This window comes from Lolium rigidum, chromosome 3 (assembly GCF_022539505.1).
Source record: "Lolium rigidum isolate FL_2022 chromosome 3, APGP_CSIRO_Lrig_0.1, whole genome shotgun sequence".
In the NCBI taxonomy this organism is placed as follows: Eukaryota; Viridiplantae; Streptophyta; class Magnoliopsida; order Poales; family Poaceae; genus Lolium; species Lolium rigidum.
In genome coordinates, this window is record NC_061510.1 from 179,429,402 (window position 1) to 179,449,008 (window position 19,607).

At 42.9% G+C, this 19,607-nt stretch overlaps 1 protein-coding gene across 2 annotated transcripts; it reads left to right on the forward strand.

Moving 5' to 3' along the window:
• Positions 1-323: 323 nt before the first annotated feature.
• On the forward strand, positions 324-11,324 carry LOC124702757 (paladin-like). Of its 2 annotated transcripts, none has more exons than XM_047234915.1 (19): positions 324-497; positions 1,001-1,132; positions 1,617-1,688; positions 2,080-2,150; positions 2,231-2,330; positions 2,409-2,507; positions 2,669-2,795; positions 2,973-3,106; positions 3,188-3,247; positions 3,335-3,567; positions 5,498-5,927; positions 6,550-6,873; positions 6,989-7,594; positions 7,679-7,852; positions 8,797-9,027; positions 9,099-9,382; positions 9,470-9,748; positions 9,905-10,033; positions 10,895-11,324. In XM_047234915.1, exons 1-19 carry the CDS (start codon positions 339-341, stop codon positions 11,025-11,027), a joined length of 3,777 nt encoding a protein of 1,258 aa, XP_047090871.1. In that variant the 5' UTR covers positions 324-338; the 3' UTR covers positions 11,028-11,324. The 2 variants fall into 2 exon arrangements, with proteins under 2 accessions (XP_047090871.1, XP_047090872.1); XM_047234916.1 differs by lacking the exon at positions 324-497 and adding an exon at positions 1,478-1,529 and having other exon boundaries at positions 1,041-1,132.
• The last annotated feature ends 8,283 nt before the right edge of the window (positions 11,325-19,607 follow it).

Here is a 19,607-nt window from a genome sequence, read left to right on the forward strand (position 1 = left end):
CGCCTGTTGGAGATGCTCTAACTGCGATTTCGATTCGGAGACGACGAGTCGAGTCGGAGCCTCGGAGGATAGGCGTAGGCCGGCTGGGTGGCTATAAGGTCGGACCGACCTGACCTCCCCTCCTTTCGCTTCCTTTGGGTCTCGCCTCTCCTATCGCAAATCGCATCCTCTTCTTCTTCTTCCCTGCCCCGCCTGCCTACTGGCTCCCTGCCCCCGCCCTCGCCTTCCCTCCGTCCAACTCCCGCGCCGCGCCATCCGTCCTCCCTCGAGCCCCGTCTCCCCGTCGCGTCTCAGAGCCGCACGCTCCGCGCCGCTTTTCCGGAGGAGGGTTGGTCGGGATGGAGGCGAGCGAGATGGAGGCCGCGGGGGAGCAGGTCATCAGCAGCAGGGGCGGCTCCGTGCTCGGGAAGAAGACCATCCTCAAGAGCGACCACTTCCCCGGATGCCAGAACAAGCGACTCACCCCGCACATCGACGGCGCGCCCAATTACAGACAGGTGTGACTGCTCGCGCCCTGCTACTCTCGCTCGCCTTACCCTCCTCGCCGATTCACGCACCCTCCTCGCTCCCCCGCGTCCCTTCGCCTGCCGAATTTGGGAATTCGCTTGCCTCTGTTTCTCAACCCCCACCAAACAGAATTGTTTCCTTCCGTTGCACATGTTTCCTGCAGTAATCAGCCCTGCCATGCTTTATTACCTCTCTGTTTCTCCCGCTTCTGCCTCATCATAATGTATGTATGTAGGCTGTGCATTGTTATTTGCCTTCTACTGCTGTGCCTCTGCAAATTACATTCATTCCCGTGGGCAATAATAAACAGAAGTAGTACCACATTGCATCCGCTTCATCTCGGTGATCTCACCGATATAATGCATGCCCGTTTGGTCCTTACCAAGCTGTGCTCTCCCCTTCCTGAAATATAAGGCGTATTTTGATTCGTTTAGCCAAGGATTCTAAATATGCATCATTATCAAGTTACTCATTATCACCACTTGTTCTTCAGGCAGGGTCTCTGCGTGTTCATGGTGTTGCGATGCCCACGATGAAAGGAATTGTCAACGTGCTAAATCATATTGGAGAGCAAAAGAAGGGAAAGCAGACCCGAGTTCTATGGCATAGTCTTCGGGAGGAACCAGTAAGAAAACTAACTACTAAGTATTTCTGCAAATTATCTAAAATGCAAAGCCTACCAACGTTGAAAACACTAAATTGGTGCAAATGAATAGATAGCGGTAGGGAAGAGGTTTTTCCACCAAGTTAAACATGTTATGGGGGCTACCCTACAGTTTCGTTCAGGAAACAAAACATTACACATGTTATCTAATATCTCTTATGTATGAAAAATATTCTATATCGTTCTCTTCTTATATGTATGTTCATCATATGATTCTCTTTCTCTCTTTTCCAGAGAGCTCTTTGATTTATTTTTTTAGTTTATTTACACATGCCTAAACAATATGTATTTTTCAAATTTTTGTAGTGATTTTAGCAGCATTTTGCTTGAATTTCGCATCAAGTGTCTTTTGAACAGGGTATATCATGTATGCTCTATCTTGTGTGTTACGTTTTTTCATGTTAACGCATTTAATAATACATGTTTTTCCACTAATGCTAAACAGGTTATCTATATCAACGGCCGCCCATTCGTTCTGAGAGATGTCGAAAGGCCCTTCTCGAATCTTGAATATACGGTTTGCTTCGTTGCCTGAATTAGTTTTTGTTTTCTTGAATTTTCTGACAATGTATGGTTTTGGCTAAGTTTATTGGTTATAAGTTGGAATCACATTAAGGTCTTAGACCATAAATACTTGTCCTATTGAACTTCCGGTGGATATTATGACACAAATGCCCTTATATCAAGGCTAATATTGTTTTAAGAGAATATAACATTTTGGTGCAATCACAGATGCTGACTAGCCTCACACGGTTTCCTGTTAATTTGGGTAATTTTGATCACATGTAGGCTATATATTTGAGCCATCCCATAGAATATTAAAACATGAGGTCTTGTACAACTATTATAGGTTCCATTTTATTTTTTCCCTTTGTACTACTATCAATCCTGAATTTCTGCTAATATAGGGAATCAACCGAGAGAGAGTGGAGCAAATGGAGTTTCGCTTGAAAGAAGATATTCTTCAGGAAGCTTCAAGGTACATACTAGCAAGATAAACTACTTTTCTGTTCAAATTACTTAAAGCATGTTTTTATAATGGACTGTCTTGTGAACCAGATATGGGAATAAGATCCTAGTTACTGATGAGCTACCGAATGGTCAGATGGTGGACCAATGGGAGTCAGTGATCTCTGATACAGTTAAAACTCCACTTGAGGTAACTCCATGCTTTATGATTCACAACATATCTCTTATTTCTCTTTCGTATTTTTGATAAAACTATGTTCATCTGCAGGTCTATGAGGAGTTACAACATCAAGGATACCTTGTTGATTACGAGCGTGTTCCTATTACTGATGAAAAAGCTCCGAAAGAAGGAGATTTTGACAACCTGGTTAGTTTTATATGCTATTTCTCTATGCTTTAACTTTGAACTCTTCAGCCATAGTTAGTAGCAAACACATTTAGCAGGCGTTGTATTACCTGCAGACAATCAGCTCTTGCAAACAATTTTTTTCTGTAAGAGCATTAAATTTCCTTGGATGTGCGTAACAGGTACATCGAATCTCTCAAGTTGATATGGAGACTGAAATTGTGTTTAATTGTCAAATGGGGAGGGGACGGACTACTACTGGTATGGTCATATCTACCTTGGTTTACCTAAATCGGATAGGAGCTTCAGGTGAGCACCAACATGTTTTCGTTCTTTCAAGAGATTATTTAGTATTTATAGACTGATGGCAATTGAAAGTCTGCTTGATGTGTACCATGTCTTAGTATATGCTTGTTTATGTGCTTATAATTTATGCTGATAATTGGATTTTCATATATTTGACATGCGGGGTGATTTCTGCTGCAGGTATCCCAAGGTCGAGTTCAATTGGGAAGGTCTTCTATGCTGGAAATGATGTAGATGACTACAGTCCTAGCTCAGAAGAAGCAATTCTCAGGGGAGAATATGCTGTAATTAGGAGCTTAGTCCGTGTTCTGGAGGCAATAACCTGAAAATGTTCAACTGTTTTCTCTTTTCCGTAGTTTCTCTTTGTAGTAACTTTGTTTTTGACATTTATGCAGGGTGGTGTTGAAGGTAAAAGGCAAGTGGACAAAGTTATTGATAAATGTGATTCTATGCAGGTATGCCATTTTATGTCCTGATGTTAATACAATTCAAACAACTTTATCAATTTATTTCATGCTTAAGCTTGCTGTCATTGTGAACAGAACCTGAGAGAAGCTATTGCGACCTACCGCAGTAGCACTCTTCGTCAACCTGATGAGATGAAACGGGAAGCATCACTTTCCTTCTTTGTGGAGTACTTGGAACGCTATTACTTCCTCATATGTTTTGCTGTGTATGTACATTCTGTGAGCTCTGCTCACCAGGCAACATCTTCAGAAGTTAGTTTTTCTGATTGGATGAGAGAAAGACCTGAACTGTACAGCATTCTTCGAAGGTGAGCCATGGCACCTTGCCATACACATGCCAACAGTGCATAGCTTGTAAGAGTGTATATAGCTCAAACTTTGTTTCCTTTGAGAGAGAGACAAGTTATAGATTTTTACGCTTGTTGTGTTTCACTTTATTGAATTTGGTTGCATGTGGGGATATTACAAGAACTGCTATGTGCTATCTTCTTGCTTTCCCTCATAGTGCCTTAAGTATTTCCTTTTAGTTTTCTTTTATAGTTTACTTGAATTGCTGGGCCACACTCACTGACACTTATACTAGGAAGTCTCCATGTCCATCTATGAGAAAGTGATGCTTGAGTGTTGAGTCATGTAGAAACTATGTCGGTCCTATCATATTGTTAATCATGTGTCAGTGCGGTGTCAATGAGGAGGGAAAAATAACAGCTCTTTGAAAAATCAAGGAGCTTAGGCTGGGAGCTGAGAACCAGCTGGTTTCTTCCTTAAATCTGGTTCATCCTGGATTGCTGTTCCCTGTTTCTGTTTATATGCATTTTTTCATCAACTTATTTTGTTTCTATAATAATTAACACTGACAGTTCATCACCCTTAATAAAAAAAATCATCTCTTGCATGCGCTGGTTCCAACCTTTACTTTTCCCTCATTCAATGTCATTATTTAATGAATTTTATGCAGCACTGCATTTTAATAATTAGCTTGTTGAATTATATTTCTATATCTGGTAATCTGCTTTATGAAATTAATAGGTTCAAGCGAAAATGTTAGAATCTTGTACACTGTTTTGATATTTCACGGCTTTATGATTTTTATTCTTCTCCCACCTTCCCACTCATTCTTGTAGCTTCTGACATGTTCCGATCAAGTCATATGATGTCTTAAACATGCTCTAACGTTTGCCAAACACCATGTTGATCTAACTAAAGGCATAAACTGTAGCGAGATTGTTGGACGAAAAAAGCATCTAACTAAAGATATGTTATCCGCATGGGAGACCAGCATTCCACAACCACGATGTGGATTTTGCAGCTCAGTAGGTCACTGCATTGGATAAAGGAACTATTCATGAGACCAATACATGGGAGAGAATGACAGCTCTAATTTGTGGTTCCTTAATCCATATGCTTTTATTTGAAGTTTGGATTACATTGAAGTAGTTAATTCCTTATCAGGGTTTGGAAGTAAGTTAAAGTAGTTGTCTGGTTTACGGGAATCGGGGTCTCCAGTTTCCATATAGATAACCTACCCCAGCCCAGCACCTATCTGCAACTTCGTGCATAATGGGTGCCATATTATGTGCTGGTTATATTCCACTTATCGTAGTCTACAAAAGATGAAGTTTGCTGATTTTGGACTCGAATAAAACTGTTTTATTCGAGTCCAAAATCAGCAAACTTCATCTTTTGTAGACTATGATAAGTGGAATATAACCAGCACATATTCCGAGGCGAAAACCTAAACTGGTCAGGTTCAGGCTTTTGGCCGTAACTAATAATCATATATCGATATGATCCATTGTTACTTTACTTGAGAGATCATCCCTAACTCAGTGATAATAAACTGGGGTCTGTAGCAGCTTCTGTCACATCTTTGCACTTTAGTTTAAAGTCATTTCAGAATTATATACGAGCATCCGTTGAATAAACCTAGCAGAATGCAATTTTCATGTTCGTTTCACATGTCTCATTACTAATGTTGGCATAGAATCAGACACCTTGCAAGCGTAAGCATGTTGCGCCCGCTATATTTCCATGATAAACTATCCGCTATGTGAACAATCCATGGACTTTACTTCTCAGTTCTCACTATTTAAAGCATTAGTAAGGATGCTTTTTGAGACAGTCGAGACTCGAGAATACCATAAAAAGCATCTATCTATGTATAATATTACCAGCAATAAATTTTAATTTTCTATTTATCGGCTCTTGTTACATCATTTGACATTTCAATGTATTCAGGCTGCTGAGGAGAGATCCAATGGGTGCTCTTGGTTATTCAAGTTCAAAACCCGCTCTTCCAAAAATTATTGAATCTGCTGATGGACGCCCACATGAAATGGATGTTGTTGCTGCCATGAGGAATGGAGAAGTTCTTGGACGTCAAACTGTTTTGAAAAGTGATCACTGTCCAGGGTGTCACAATCTTAATTTGCCTGAAAGAGTTGAGGGTGCACCTAATTTTCGGGAAATTCCTGGATTTTCTGTGTATGGTGTTGCAAATCCTACTGTCGATGGCATTCGGGCTGTTATTCAGCGTGTTAGTACAAGCAAGGGAAAGCGACCAATACTCTGGCATAATATGAGAGAAGAGCCCGTTATTTATATACATGGAAAGCCTTTTGTGCTACGAGAAGTAGAAAGACCGTACAAGAATATGCTTGAGTACACGGTATGTGCCATCTCCAGTTACCATTCTGGATTTATGACAAGGGTAGTATGATTTGTAGTGTTAACAGGATATTGAAAAGTTTATATGACAATTTATGTTCAGTTTGCATTGCTGCTTCTCCAACATGACCACATATTTTTCTCGTTGATATTGTAAGTTTGTAACATGCACGGACCACAAAACTTCTAGCACTTAATGTGATTAATTTGCATGCACAACCTATTTATCTCCATTGCTGCATGTCTTTTAGGACAAGTACTGACCTTGAAGGTGATGCCCTAAGGCCTTTTTCTGATTCTGTTTCTCTAGAAACAATTCTGCTCATTTATTCAGACCATTCGAAGAAATTGTCAATTATTATGTCTAAACATGGCAAATACTACTACTACTTGTTGTGGCTTGTGGGCCTTTGTTCACATTGGGGCGACTATCTCCCGTAAGTTGCATAGCCTTTTATAGGAATCGCCCCTCAAGATTCAGACTATACCTCAGCATTCTAATCAGACCTAAATTAATTATTCATATATTGCAACACTGTCATTGAATGTGATTTGTGATACGTTATCCTGTAATTTCTGTGAGGAACTTAGTGGTCTAATTCATTAAAATGCACTGATACCAGGGCATTGGCCGTGATAGAGTCGAGCGCATGGAAGCCCGTTTGAAGGAGGATATTTTACGGGAAGCAGATCGGTATGATGGGGCCATAATGGTTATTCATGAAACTGACAATGGTGAGATCTTTGATGCATGGGAAAATGTCAATAATGAAGCTGTTCTGACTCCACTGGAGGTATACAAACGGTTGGACTCTGAAGGCCTTCCAATCAAATATGCACGAGTGCCCATTACTGATGGTAAAGCCCCAAAAAGTTCAGATTTTGACACAGTAGCCATGAATGTCGCAGCTGCTTGCAAGGATGCTGCCCTTGTATTCAATTGCCAGGTATTATAACTCATGTATTTACTGTGAAAGAATTGTACATTTGTTATTTGAGATAAGTATGGACTCTTCATTTATACTAGAGACATACTTACATTTTAACTTTGTGGTCCTATAGATGGGCAGGGGCAGAACAACTACTGGTACTGTGATTGCTTGCCTGCTCAGACTCCGAATTGATCATGGCCGGCCTATTGGAATGCCGGCTAGCAAAAGTAATCACGAAAATGCAACTGATCCCGGTTATTCAAGTGGAGAAGAAACAATAGACCACAATGGTCACTTGAATTCAGACGCATGGAAACCTCATACTTTGACAGAGCTGCAGTCTAGATTTGACATTAATGACATCCTTCTATTGCGAAAGATTACAAGACTATTTGACAACGGAATTGAGTGTAGGCAGATTTTAGATACTGTTATTGACAAGTGTTCAGCTTTGCAGAACATTCGCCAAGCTGTTTTGCAGTACACAAAAGTAATTAATCAACAAAATATGGAGCCAAGAGTTAGGAGAGTCGCATTAAATCGTGGTGCTGAATATTTGGAGAGATACCTTAAATTAATTGCGTTCTCGGCATACCTCGGTAGTGAAGCGTTTGATGGTTTCTGTGGGCAAGGAGAAACAAAGATATCATTTAAAAATTGGCTGCAACAGCGGCCAGAGATCCAAACCATGAAATGGAGCATAAGGCTACGACCTGGTCGTTTCTTCACTGTGCCTGTAAATATCTTTCTCTTTTCTTCTGAGGCTTCATTTGGGCACCTTTGAGTACATGTTCTACTAAGAATCATTTGCCATTTGCAGGATGAGCCTAAAGCAACATGTCAACCTCCTCAAGGTGACGTAACGATGGAAGCCATTGTCAAAGCCCGTAGTGGCTCTGTTCTGGGGAAGGGATCCATACTCAAAATGTATTTCTTTCCTGGACAGAGACGGTCAAGCAGCATGAACTTCCGTGGTACACCACATGTTATCAAGGTACTTGGTTGTGTAACTAACCAATGTGAACTCCATCTTTTCTCTGGATGTATATACTATTGTTTTATCATTATTGATATTCCTGTTTATTTCTGCCAGTTAAACCTTCTATGTTATTCAAACATTCTGACCTTTCAAAGTAGCTAAACTTTTGGTTTAAGGTTTCCAGGCTTGTACTGTAAGAAAAAATATCAGACTAGCTCACACCATGTGCAGTGTTGTATTAGGAACAGAAAACTTTCAAACAAAAACAATATTTTTCCGTCTTTCTGTTCTAGTGTTGGCAGCTAACACTAATATCGGTTGGCGTGATAACTGGATTTTCATATCGAGGGCCCTGATTTTGTACATATAGGGACAAAACACTGGATTCCTTGATTTAGCGTCAATAACTCAAAACTGGCAACATGACCACATTGAGGATTAGTGTTTTCTCCTGTCACATTTTTTAATATCCCTTTTATTTTGCTGGAGCCTATTGTACATTCTTTCCTCCTATAGTTGCTCTGCACTTCTGCTAACAGCCATCATGCTTTTGTTGAAATCATCATATTTGAAATGATAATCAGTGGTGCCGCTGCTAGCCTAATTCTACTGGAACTGTAAGATTTTCTTGTAATACTCATAAAATGCTGGCTGTTACATCAGCTTAGTCTGTTGGTCAAGAGCGATGATAATCTGGTATCTGCATTCCAAGCTGGACTAACGTTGGACCTACATCACCTTGTTTATTGAGGGTGCATGACACATGAAAATTTCATCACCTGTTAAACTGTTGTGTGCTACTCCCGCCATTCCTAAATATAAGATGTTTTGGCAAGTAAATTTTGCTTACCAAAACATCTTATATTTAGAAACAGAGGGAGTAGTTCTTTTCTCGAGAAAGCTAGCTCCATTTTAGAAATATAGGGCTACTTACAAAAAAAAAATCATGTCAACTTCAGGTGGATGGGTATCCTGTGTATAGCATGGCAACACCAACTGTTGATGGAGCTAGGGAAGTTCTGTCATATTTGAGCTCTAAAGATACAACTGGAACAAGCATTGCTCAAAAGGTGGTTGTCACAGATCTTAGGGAGGAAGTTGTAGTTTACATAAAGGGGACACCTTTTGTTTTGAGAGAACTAGATCAACCTGTTGATACACTGAAGCATGTTGGTATAAGTGGCCCAATGGTGAGTAAATCCTCTGATACTCTTCTAGGAGTATTTGCTTTATGGCAATCCTTAAATTATATCATATGCAGGTAGAGAACATAGAGGCAAGGCTGAAGGAGGATATACTTTCTGAAGTTAAACAACTAGATGGTCGGCTGCTTCTGCATCAAGAAGAATTTAATGCAGCCACAAATCAATGTAGTGTATTAGGTTATTGGGAACATATAGGTCTGGAGGACGTGATGACACCAGCAGAAGTGTACAGCACATTGAGGGATCAGGGGTATTGCATTGACTACAAAAGAATACCTCTCACCAGGGAAAGAGAAGCATTAGCTGCTGATGTGGATTCAGTACAATCATCAATCAATGAGTATGTACCCTAATCCAAAAATTCATATAATTTGATGACCTCTGTTGCTCAATAACTGGACATAAGATCACTATTGCTTTTTTACAGATCTTCTAGGTACTATCTCTTTATTTCACACACGGGATATGGTGGCGTTGCTTATGCAATGGCTATTACGTGCCTGAGACTTGGTGCAGATGCAAAGTTTGTGATGGAACAAACAGCAGAAACACACTTTGTATCAAGTTCTCTTACAAAAAGTGTATCTGTCAAAACCTTCACTGACATAGCCCTCAGGCAGGGTGACTATCGTGACATACTAAACCTTACTAGAGCACTGATACATGGTCCGAAGAGCAAAGAAGAGGTTGACAAAGTTATTGACAGGTATTGAAGTGTGATATGTAACCTTTACTTGAGCTAGTTCAATATGATTTTTAAAAACGCTTTCGAGTACTTAGGAAGATCTAAGTTAAGTTTGTAGTTTATGCGGTCCATGTTATGACTGTTCTGCATTTTTCCTAACTGATTTCTCCTATTAAGGTGTGTCGGTGCTGGGGATTTGCGGGAGGATATTTTGCAATACAGGAAGGCACTGAGAGATTGTTCGCATGATGATGATGATGACGAGGCACGGTCATATCTCATGGATATGGGTACTAAAGCTTTGAGGTGTGTCTGATTTGATTTAGCTCAAGTGCTTTTCTGCTACATGGCACTCTTTTTATTCATAACATCTTTATTTGGTCATACTTGATATAAAATATTAAACATAAAGTGCATGCATTTTGTTTGATCTGATTTAAAAAAATCATACTAACTTATGTTGCATCACTGGACTTTATGTTTTATCGGCAAAATGTAGAGGAGGCTCTGACAGTAAACATCATCACTGAAGTTTATAAAAATAAAGTATTGTTTCACATGTATTTCTTTTATCGCCACATATTGTAGTGAGAATTTGGTTTTACAGTTTGAAGGAAACATGGCAATCATTTGAATTAAACCATAGGAAATAAATCAATGATGTTACTTAAGTTCTAATAACCATGGGAAATAAATCATTGATGTTACTTATGTTCTATCAACCATGGGAAATAAATCAATGATGTTTCTGTACTGAAGTTGTATCAACCATGGGAAATAAACCAATGATGTTACTTAAATTCTATATATGCAGCCTGGGTACAGCAGGGAGATGAAGTTTTGTCTGTGCTTCTACTGCGTAGTCCATGCAAATAGGTTATTTATATAGGAATATTATTTCATGATATTCAAGAATGACTGGTTACTTTTGGATGCTGATCTAGGCATCTACCTTTCTATTAGCTTAGTAAGCGTTGCACAGTCAAAAAGAATATTACGCGAAGTATTAAAATAACTTGCAGTAGTAGCAGTTGTGAGATGGTAAGGATTTTATTTGACTTTGACATCATCCTAGACATGCATTGTTAAATTTAATATGTTTTAGCTACATGTTTGTTCAAATGTTGATTTAAATATTTATCTTACTCAAAATTAATGCAATTGCAGGCGTTACTTCTTTCTCATCACATTTAGGTCCTACCTTTATTGTACATCCTTGCATCCAGTAACATTTGCATCATGGATGGAAGCTAGACCTGAACTTGGCCACCTCTGCGATAACTTAAAGCTGGATAGGTAGAGTATGAGTATATTTTATCATGGCCATAATTTTGGTGCCCCGGCATTCTTGGGACTGTTGGACCATCTACCCATCGTTTGCGTTGATAACATGGAACTTAAAAGGAGACGAGTAAGGAGGTATAATTTGGAAGGAGTATTGGCTGTAAGTGGGGGCATTGTATTAAACTTGCTTCTGCCAATTGACAGAAGCAAGCATGTATATAGTTATTGTCAAGCTTAAACTGGAGTAGGACAGTAAAGCTGAGCTTTCCAGTCACCTGTTTTCTAGTGTTTACAAATTACAATTACCATACTAGTGTGTAATCCATTTAGATGGATGGCCCTGTTCTGCATCCGACCTCTCTGCTCTACAAATTTGGATTCTTGCGGGCTCTTCTTTCTGTGAGTTTTTACGAGCTCCTTGAGCTTCAATATCTGTATGGACTGCAACTTACAATCACCATGCTAGTGTGTAATTCATTTACTCCGTAGATGGATTGCCCTGTTCTGCATCCGGTCTCACTACTCAGCAAATTTGGATTCTTGCGGTCTTTCTTTTTGTGAGTTTTTACGAGCTCTTGGGCGTCAATATGCTTGCTTTGAGGAATCCCACCTAAGTTTAACAAATGTAGTAACACAACTTGCATATACGGTGCACCACTATTCTCTATTTTTTTTCAAGCTGAATGTCAGCTCATTTTAGTCGTTGATTTATCTTCAGATCGCAACAAAAACATGGCTAATAAACAGCGTATCGCAGCACAACCTAATAACACTCAAGCAAGCATTTTCCTGTAATGAAAAACATGTATACAAGATTTTCAAGTGCGCAATCGACACACTTAGCATGAGCCAAAAGCTTTGCATCTTCTATATTGATTAAGAAGATAGTTACTGGGTTAATTAGCGAAAACCGTTACAGCAGCGGTACAGATGACACCATGCACCCGCCGAGCCGCCAGCTCTGCCCCCAAGTGGCTAGAGACGACACCCTACCACAATGGTGCCGCTGCTCTAGCACCCACGCCAGCCCCGAGGCCACGCACATGACGAGCCGGCTACTCTGCCGCCCAAGCAACCAGCATCATGTAGCAAAGAAATCGGAGCCGCCGCTCAGGCTTCAAACTAAACAACCCACACACATTGACCCTAATGTCGTGTACATAACTGGTCGACGGGTTTGTTACCCAAGTGACCAAGCATGACACCCGAGAAACCACGCTAACGCAAGGCCGCGCCTTTGCCTAGCTAATGCAGAGCTCCTTGCCGCCATTCACCACCAGCACCAACTTTCATGTGTTGCTCCGGTCAAAGCGCAACTTCAAAGACGGAGTCCTAAAGTGAAAAAACAGATACTAAAATGATGTCATTGTCTGATCACAAAGATCTATGGTTTCCTCCGAAGTTAATCAGGGGAGGGATGAGAGCTTCACCTCAACAACGTCGCCAAGAAGGGAATGACGCACAAGGGCGCCAACGCCATTGGCTTCGGCTACCACCACCAAATACAAGGCTTTCGCCCGGACCTAGCTCGCAAACCTCTACCCCATGCCTCCACCGGATCCACCAACCTCTATACGCCGACCCCGAGGTCGCGCCCCAAAATGGTAGACGGCTTCGCTCCACACAAGTAGCCACCACGCTACAAAGAGCCACCCGCTCTATCTACCACACCAGCCCCAAGGTCGTGTCCCAGATCAGCCGACCGGTCTGCCACCCAAGTAACCGAACAAACACCATAGAGCCGCCGCTCCCCATGAGACAGAGGGAGTATTATTTGTCTATTTTCCCTCCCATAGAACGATTTTAAAAGTTTCGACATGGTTTAGACATACAACCAGTAGCAGTCCAATGGGGAAAAAATCTTATGCGACCCAGATCGCACATGGCAGGACGTTGGACCACCTTTGGAAATACGAATCTCGAAGCAAACCACAACTTATGCCAAATAAAAAAAACCAAATCCACTCTCCTTGACCACTATTTTGCGTGTTATGCCGCCTCATCATCAGACCGCACCGCTGCTTCGCCTATCTATGTGAGGATGAACTAGATTTGGGTCTAAAGTGAGGGTTTTGGAGGAGCCATTGCTAATCCCTAATCGACCGTGTTTGGATTTACCGAATCCTAGAGACGAACTCGATGAATTAAAAAATAGTGTCTAATAGTGTCTAACGCTCGCACCTTCTACCGGATTTACGATCAATGCGGGGATCATAATGGACCTCTACCAATTGGAGGTGTGAGATCTCTATTTCACATAAGGATACAAGGAGATCAGAAGAGAGAAAGCTTGGCTTGGGAAGGAAGAAGATGGTTCACGTTTTTGTCATTTCATTCATATCCAGCTCAGTACAACTCCTCGACCATGTATGGGTCAGTCGGTCACGCACTTGGCAACACAACTCACCCAACCCACTCGCTGAGAGCATCTCCAACGCGGCGACCCATCCCGCGCCCACGCGTCCGGATGGGTCCAGCCGGACAAAAATGCGGCCTAACGCACCGCAAAAGCGGACGGCCGCGGCGTCCGGAATGACTCAAACCTGGCCCAAAAATCTGGGTCGGGTTTGTGGCCGCGGATGGCATGCGGTGACATAGGCATCCCCAATGGACCTGCTGAAGATGGTACCCGAGGTTTACTGAAGGCCCATGACTCGAAGAATAAGAAGATTCGGAAGCCCAAGTTACTATTAAGGAAAACTAGAGTTGTATTAGGAAGTACTACTTGTAATCTTGCGGGACGGGTTGGAAACCCTCCCGGATTCTGTAACTTGTGTATTATGAATCCCTCGACTCCACCTCCTATATAAGGGGGAGTCGAGGGACAAAGATAGCATCGATTCATTGTTTCACGCAACCCTAGTTTTTACATCGTCGAGTACTTTTCGGCTGAAACCTTCGAGATCTACTTGCCCTCTACTTCCGACTAAAACCCTAGTCTACAATCCGTAGGCATTGATAAGTTAATCCCTTGTCAATTGGCGCCGTCTGTGGGAATTAGAGGTGTCAAGGATCTGATCTCGATGGCACGTTCAAGATCGTCGACTTCATCAACTGGAAGCAACGCGATGGACAGAGGTAAACAGATCGAAACTAGTCTAGTTGATTTTGTTCCTCACCCGCCCTCCCGTTTGGATGCATATGCGTATCTGGAGGAGCCTATGGATATGACGTTCGGGAAGTTCCACTTCCGCGTCGAGAAAGAAGGAGCGTATCGTCTCGAAATTACGATCTCGTCGGGATTATCAGCGGTCGATCCCGATTTTTCGAGTTCAGCATCATCAATCGAGTCATACGACGAGGAAACTTCGTCGCCACGCTTCATCAGCACCATGGCAAGTGAAAAGCTCGCCAAGATCTTCAGCGACATGTCTTTCGAGTCATCTGCGGACTCCGATATAAGCGATGACTCGAGCAACATTGACAGCTTCAACTTCATCGACAAATCTACTATTGTTGGAGAGGTCTTCACCAATCTCTATGATGGTGTCACCAAATCCGACAAAATTCAAAATCCAAAATACCATCAGATCTATGCAATCGGAGAACCAAGCCGGCCAGAACCGGCGACGTCAGAGGCTTTCGACGATGCGGGAAATCCGTATGTTGATCCCGCAGATCTCACGCGAGGTTTGGGAACAAAATATATCGGACCAGGAACATGAGAGATGGTGCAATTTCCGCAGGCAGTGTGGGATTGAGTCGCAAGAGCTATTGATGGCACAGAACCAATGACCATTACGGCAACACCTGAGGAGTTACAAGCGTATCAATATAGGCTTGCACGTACCAGGAGGGAGCTCGAGAAGCAGAAAATCGAGTTGGACAGGAGGCAGGAAGCAGCTTCCGCATCAAGCAGGCGAAGGGCGGAGCTAAGCCGAAATTCAGGAACTTCAGGAGATAGTCATAGAGAAGCTCGAAGGAGAGCAAGATCTCGGCTGCAAAATATACCTAAAGCAGAGAGAGAAAATTTAGTTCAAAACCTCGACATGTCTTTTATGTCAATCGACACGAGAGGGAATATTATTCCCAAAACACCGGAAGCGGGATATATGGCAACGCAAGCTTTCATCCTAGCGTCCAAGCCACCTCCCGGAGATCCAAGAGAAGCGTTGTATAACATGGCCATGGCAGGGTGTGGAGTCATGGGAGCAGCATTCGCAACTACACCTCCCGAAGGATCAGCAAGGCAAAATAGTCCACGACCCACTACAGCAGCACCAGGTCCCGAAAGAACAAGTGGAGCAAGAGACACAGCAGCACAAGCACGGGTGGACAGAGCACGACAAAATAGAAGAGAACATCGGCATTCCCCAGAGATAGATGACGAGGATATGTGTGGGCTATCGTGCTTTACAAGAAGGGTCCGGAAAACTCGAGTTCCTTCAGGGTTTAAGTTACCCGATAATTTCAAAAAATTCGATGGCCTGCAAGATCCCGAGGATTGGCTAGTCGATTACCTCGAGACGGTGAAACTGATAGGTGGAACCAGAGCAACAACCATGCAGAGCATTCAAGTACACCTAAGTGGAGCCGCACGATCTTGGATAAAGAAGCTTCCTCCAGGTTCCATCGATAGCTGGGACAGTTTTGAGGATGTGTTCGTCAAGAATTTCCGATCCACCTGCAAAAAACCTGCATCACTAGAAGAGTTGAGATCATGTCGACAAAAGCATGATGAGTCAATGAGGAAATACATCCAGAGGTGGAACATTATCAAAAACTCGGCGAGAGAACATATCCGACGAGAGGGCAATAGATGCGTTCGTGGCAGGAATTCGACGAGGAGATTTTGTCGAGGACTTGGGGAGAACAAACCCAAGGACAGTATCAGCATTAATGGAGATAGCAAACAGATGGGCGAATGGAGAAGATGTTGTTCACAATAAGCGACACAGGTCACCAGAGGAGGACCGTAGTCGAAATTTCCAAAATAGGCGATGATTTTCTCGGCAGTTCTCGAGTTACGATGCTCCTGGCCAAATATCGGCTGGGTTTAGAGGAAACACTGGAGGAAACAATAGAGATGAATATCAAAGGAGCAACGAGCAGCGAGGCGGCAATAGAGATGATTCTCGGAATAACAGGCAAAATAGTGGACCAAGGTTTCATAGACCTTTTGTATCTCCCGAAGATATGATGAACGGGCCATGTCAGATGCATTTCTATCTCGACAGCAACGGGAAGAGACAGTCAGGACATCTGCAGAAGGACTGTCGAAATTTTCAAGCAATGTTGAGATTTGCAGGGCAAGCTACTGCTCAAGCAACTCACAGAAACCCCCAGGGGCCAAGGAGTGAGATCCACCTTCCACCTCCTCCCGCAATTACGGACGAAAATCGGCACCAGCTCAGAATAGCGGCAGCACCACACCCACCTCCATATGTTGATCCTAACTCCAATGGCGCGGTCTCGATGATTCAGAAAGCTAGGCCGTCTAATAGGGCTCAGAAAGTAATCTCACGACAAGTGTTCATGGCAGAGAAAATGCCTCCACCAACGATTGAGTACCTAAATTGGTCAGGACAGGACATTGGCTTCACAATTGCGGATCATCCGCAGCAAGTTCCTCGACCAAGGCAGTCAGCACTTATCTTACCAGCTGTGATCGCAGGATTTGACGTATCTCGAGTATTCATAGATGGAGGCAGCAGTCTAAACCTTACGTATGCAGATACACTAAGGAAGATGAATATATCCTTGGCAAACTTAAAACCAACTGACACACGTTTCCATGGAATCACGCCAGAGAAGCCAAGTTATCCGCTGGGAAAGATCAATCTCGACGTTCAGTTTGGAACCCGAGAGAATTACAGAATCGAAAGGCTGGAGTTCGAAGTCGTGGATTTCCGGTCGCAATATCACGCTTTGTTGGGACGACCAGCATATGCCAGGTTTATGGCGGTACCACATTATACGTACCTGTTGTGGAGGTTACCAGGACCTAAGGGACCAATTACAGTCAAAGGCAGTTTCGCGTTAGCTATTAAATGCGACAAGGATTTTCATCGACTGTCAGAAACTTTCGGGATGCAAGCAGAATATATGGCGTCAAGGCTCACAACTGATTATGATGTGTTGCCAGATGTAGGAAGGCCTCTCAGGGAGCCAACCTTTAACACTATGAAAGATTCCAAGGAGGTGCAGATTCACCCGACAGATCCAAAGAAAACGACATCCATTGCAACAGACATGGACCTCGCATAGGAAAGTGCGCTCGTCGAGTTCCTCCGTGAGCACTGGAAAATCTTCGCATGGTGTCCAGCTGACATGCCAGGAGTACCCAGGGAACTTGCCGAGCACCACCTAAACTTGGATCCATTAGCGAGACCAATCAAACAACCTTTGCGGTGTTTTTCGGAACCAAACCGCAAAGCCATGCTGTCAGAGATAGATCGACTCAGAGAGGCTGGTTTTATCAAAGAGCTACATACAGAGGCCACGTGGGTAGCTAACCCAGTTCTGGTCCCGAAGAAAAACACGAAAGTCCTTCGCATGTGTGTCAACTTTACGTGTCTCAGTAAACACTGTCCAAAGGATCACTTTTCCCTCCCAAGGATCGACCAAATCATCGACTCCACGGCAGGATGTGAACGTCTTTCCTTCCTGGACGCATATTCTGGTTATAACCAGATCAGATTAAAAGAAGATGATGAAGTCAAGACAGCGTTCATAACACCTTATGGAGTGTTTTGCTACAAAACAATGCCTTTTGGTCTGAAAAACGCGGGAGCAACGTATCAGCGGATGATGCAGAAGTGCTTGGCAACACAGATTGGAAAAAACGTACAAGTATACATTGACGATGTCGTCATAACATCAAAAAAGGGGACAACTTTGATCGAGGATCTAAAAGAAACTTTCAACAACCTTGACAAGTTTTGCCTCAAACTGAACCCGACGAAGTGTTCTTTCGGCGTCCCTACAGGAGAACTTCTTGGGTTCCTAGTCTCAGCTATCGTCACAATGAGGAAGCCAACAAAGTTAAAAGAAATACAGCAGTTAACTGGACGAGTCGCAGCTTTAAGCAGATTCGTCGCCAGGCTGGGAGAAAAGGCGTTACCGTTTTACGCTTTGATCAAGAAAGGAGAGAAGTTCCAGTGGAACGAAGAGGCAGATAGAGCTTTCGAGGATCTCAAGCGCACAATTTCGACACCACCAATCCTGGTGGCACCTAAAGAGAAGGAACCCCTCCTGTTATACATTGCAGCCACACCTCAGGTGGTCAGCACGGCGCTTGTCGTAGAAAGAGAAGAGGAAGGCAAACTCCATGGAGTGCAGAGGCCGGTATATTTCATCAGTGAAGTTTTATTGCCTTCAAAACAGCGGTATCCGCAGTACCAGAAGCTAGCATATGGAGAGTTTACGACCGCAAGAAAATTGCGGCACTATTTTTCGGCACATCCGATAATAGTGGTCAACGAGGCGCCTTTATCCAATATACTAAACAATCCAGAGGCTACGGGTCGTGTCTCCCTTTGGGGAATAGAACTTTCTCCTCGAGACATCACGTACGAAAAAATAAAAGCAATAAAGTCGCAAATTCTACCAGACTTCATCGCAGAGTGGATGGAGTTACAAAATACGGGACCCCCAGATTTGTCGAGAACCTGGACTATGAACTTCGATGGGTCCAAGAGTTTAGAGGGAGCTGGAGCAGGCGTGATACTTATATCACCTGAAGGCGACAAATTAAAGTATGTCTTACGGATGACGTTTCCAAAAGCGTCTAACAATGAGGCACAATACGAAGCTCTCATACACGGGATGAAGATGGCGAAGGCTTGTGGTGCAACCCGACTAAAAATCTTTGGCGACTCACAATTGGTGGCTCGGCAGGTCATGAATCAATGTGATGCAGTCAATGAAAGTATGATAGCATACAAGGAAGTGTATAACGAGCTGGAGAAGCTGTTTGATGGATGCGAGGTAAATCACATCAGAAGGTTAAGTAATGATGAAGCCGATGTTCTTGCAAACATTGGGTCGCAGTGTCTCGCAATTCCACCAGGCATGTTCTGGGAGGAGATAGCAGAGAGATCTACCAAGCCGAAGAAATCAAAGAAGAAGGAGAAGGATGAGAAACCCTCGGGGGCTCCAAAAGAAGCACTAGAAGAAGAAGAGGAACATGACCTAATAATGATGGTGCAGATTCCATGGATGCAAGCGTACATATCATACATCCTAAGGAAAGAAATACCCGACGACCCAGTTGAAGCAAGGCGAGTTATTAGACGATCTAAAGCCTTTACTGTGGTCAAAGGAGAGTTGTACAAGCGAAGTATTTCAGGTGTGTTACAAAGGTGTGTCACACCCGAAGAAGGAAGAATAATTCTGAAGGACGTACACGAAGGAATATGTGGTCATCATGCAAGCAGTCGAGCTATCGCGGACAAGGTTTTCAGAGCAGGATTTTATTGGTTGACAGCAATCGAGGATGCGAAGGAGATAGTGCGAACTTGCGATGCGTGTCAGAGATTTGCCGCAAAATCTCATTCTCCGGCAGCAGAGTTGATGCCAATACCATTGTCTTGGCCCTTTGCTCAATGGGGTCTCGATATGGTGGGAAAATTACACAAGGCCTCGCCAGGAGGAT

Coding starts and splice junctions, on each gene's coding strand:
- LOC124702757 (XM_047234915.1), top strand. CDS start 339: ATGGAGGCGAGCGAGATGGAGGCCGCGGGGGAGCAGGTCATCAGCAGC. Junction 2,151..2,230: donor ATTCTTCAGGAAGCTTCAAG/GTACATACTAGC, acceptor CTTGTGAACCAG/ATATGGGAATAAGATCCTAG. Junction 2,796..2,972: donor AAATCGGATAGGAGCTTCAG/GTGAGCACCAAC, acceptor TTTCTGCTGCAG/GTATCCCAAGGTCGAGTTCA.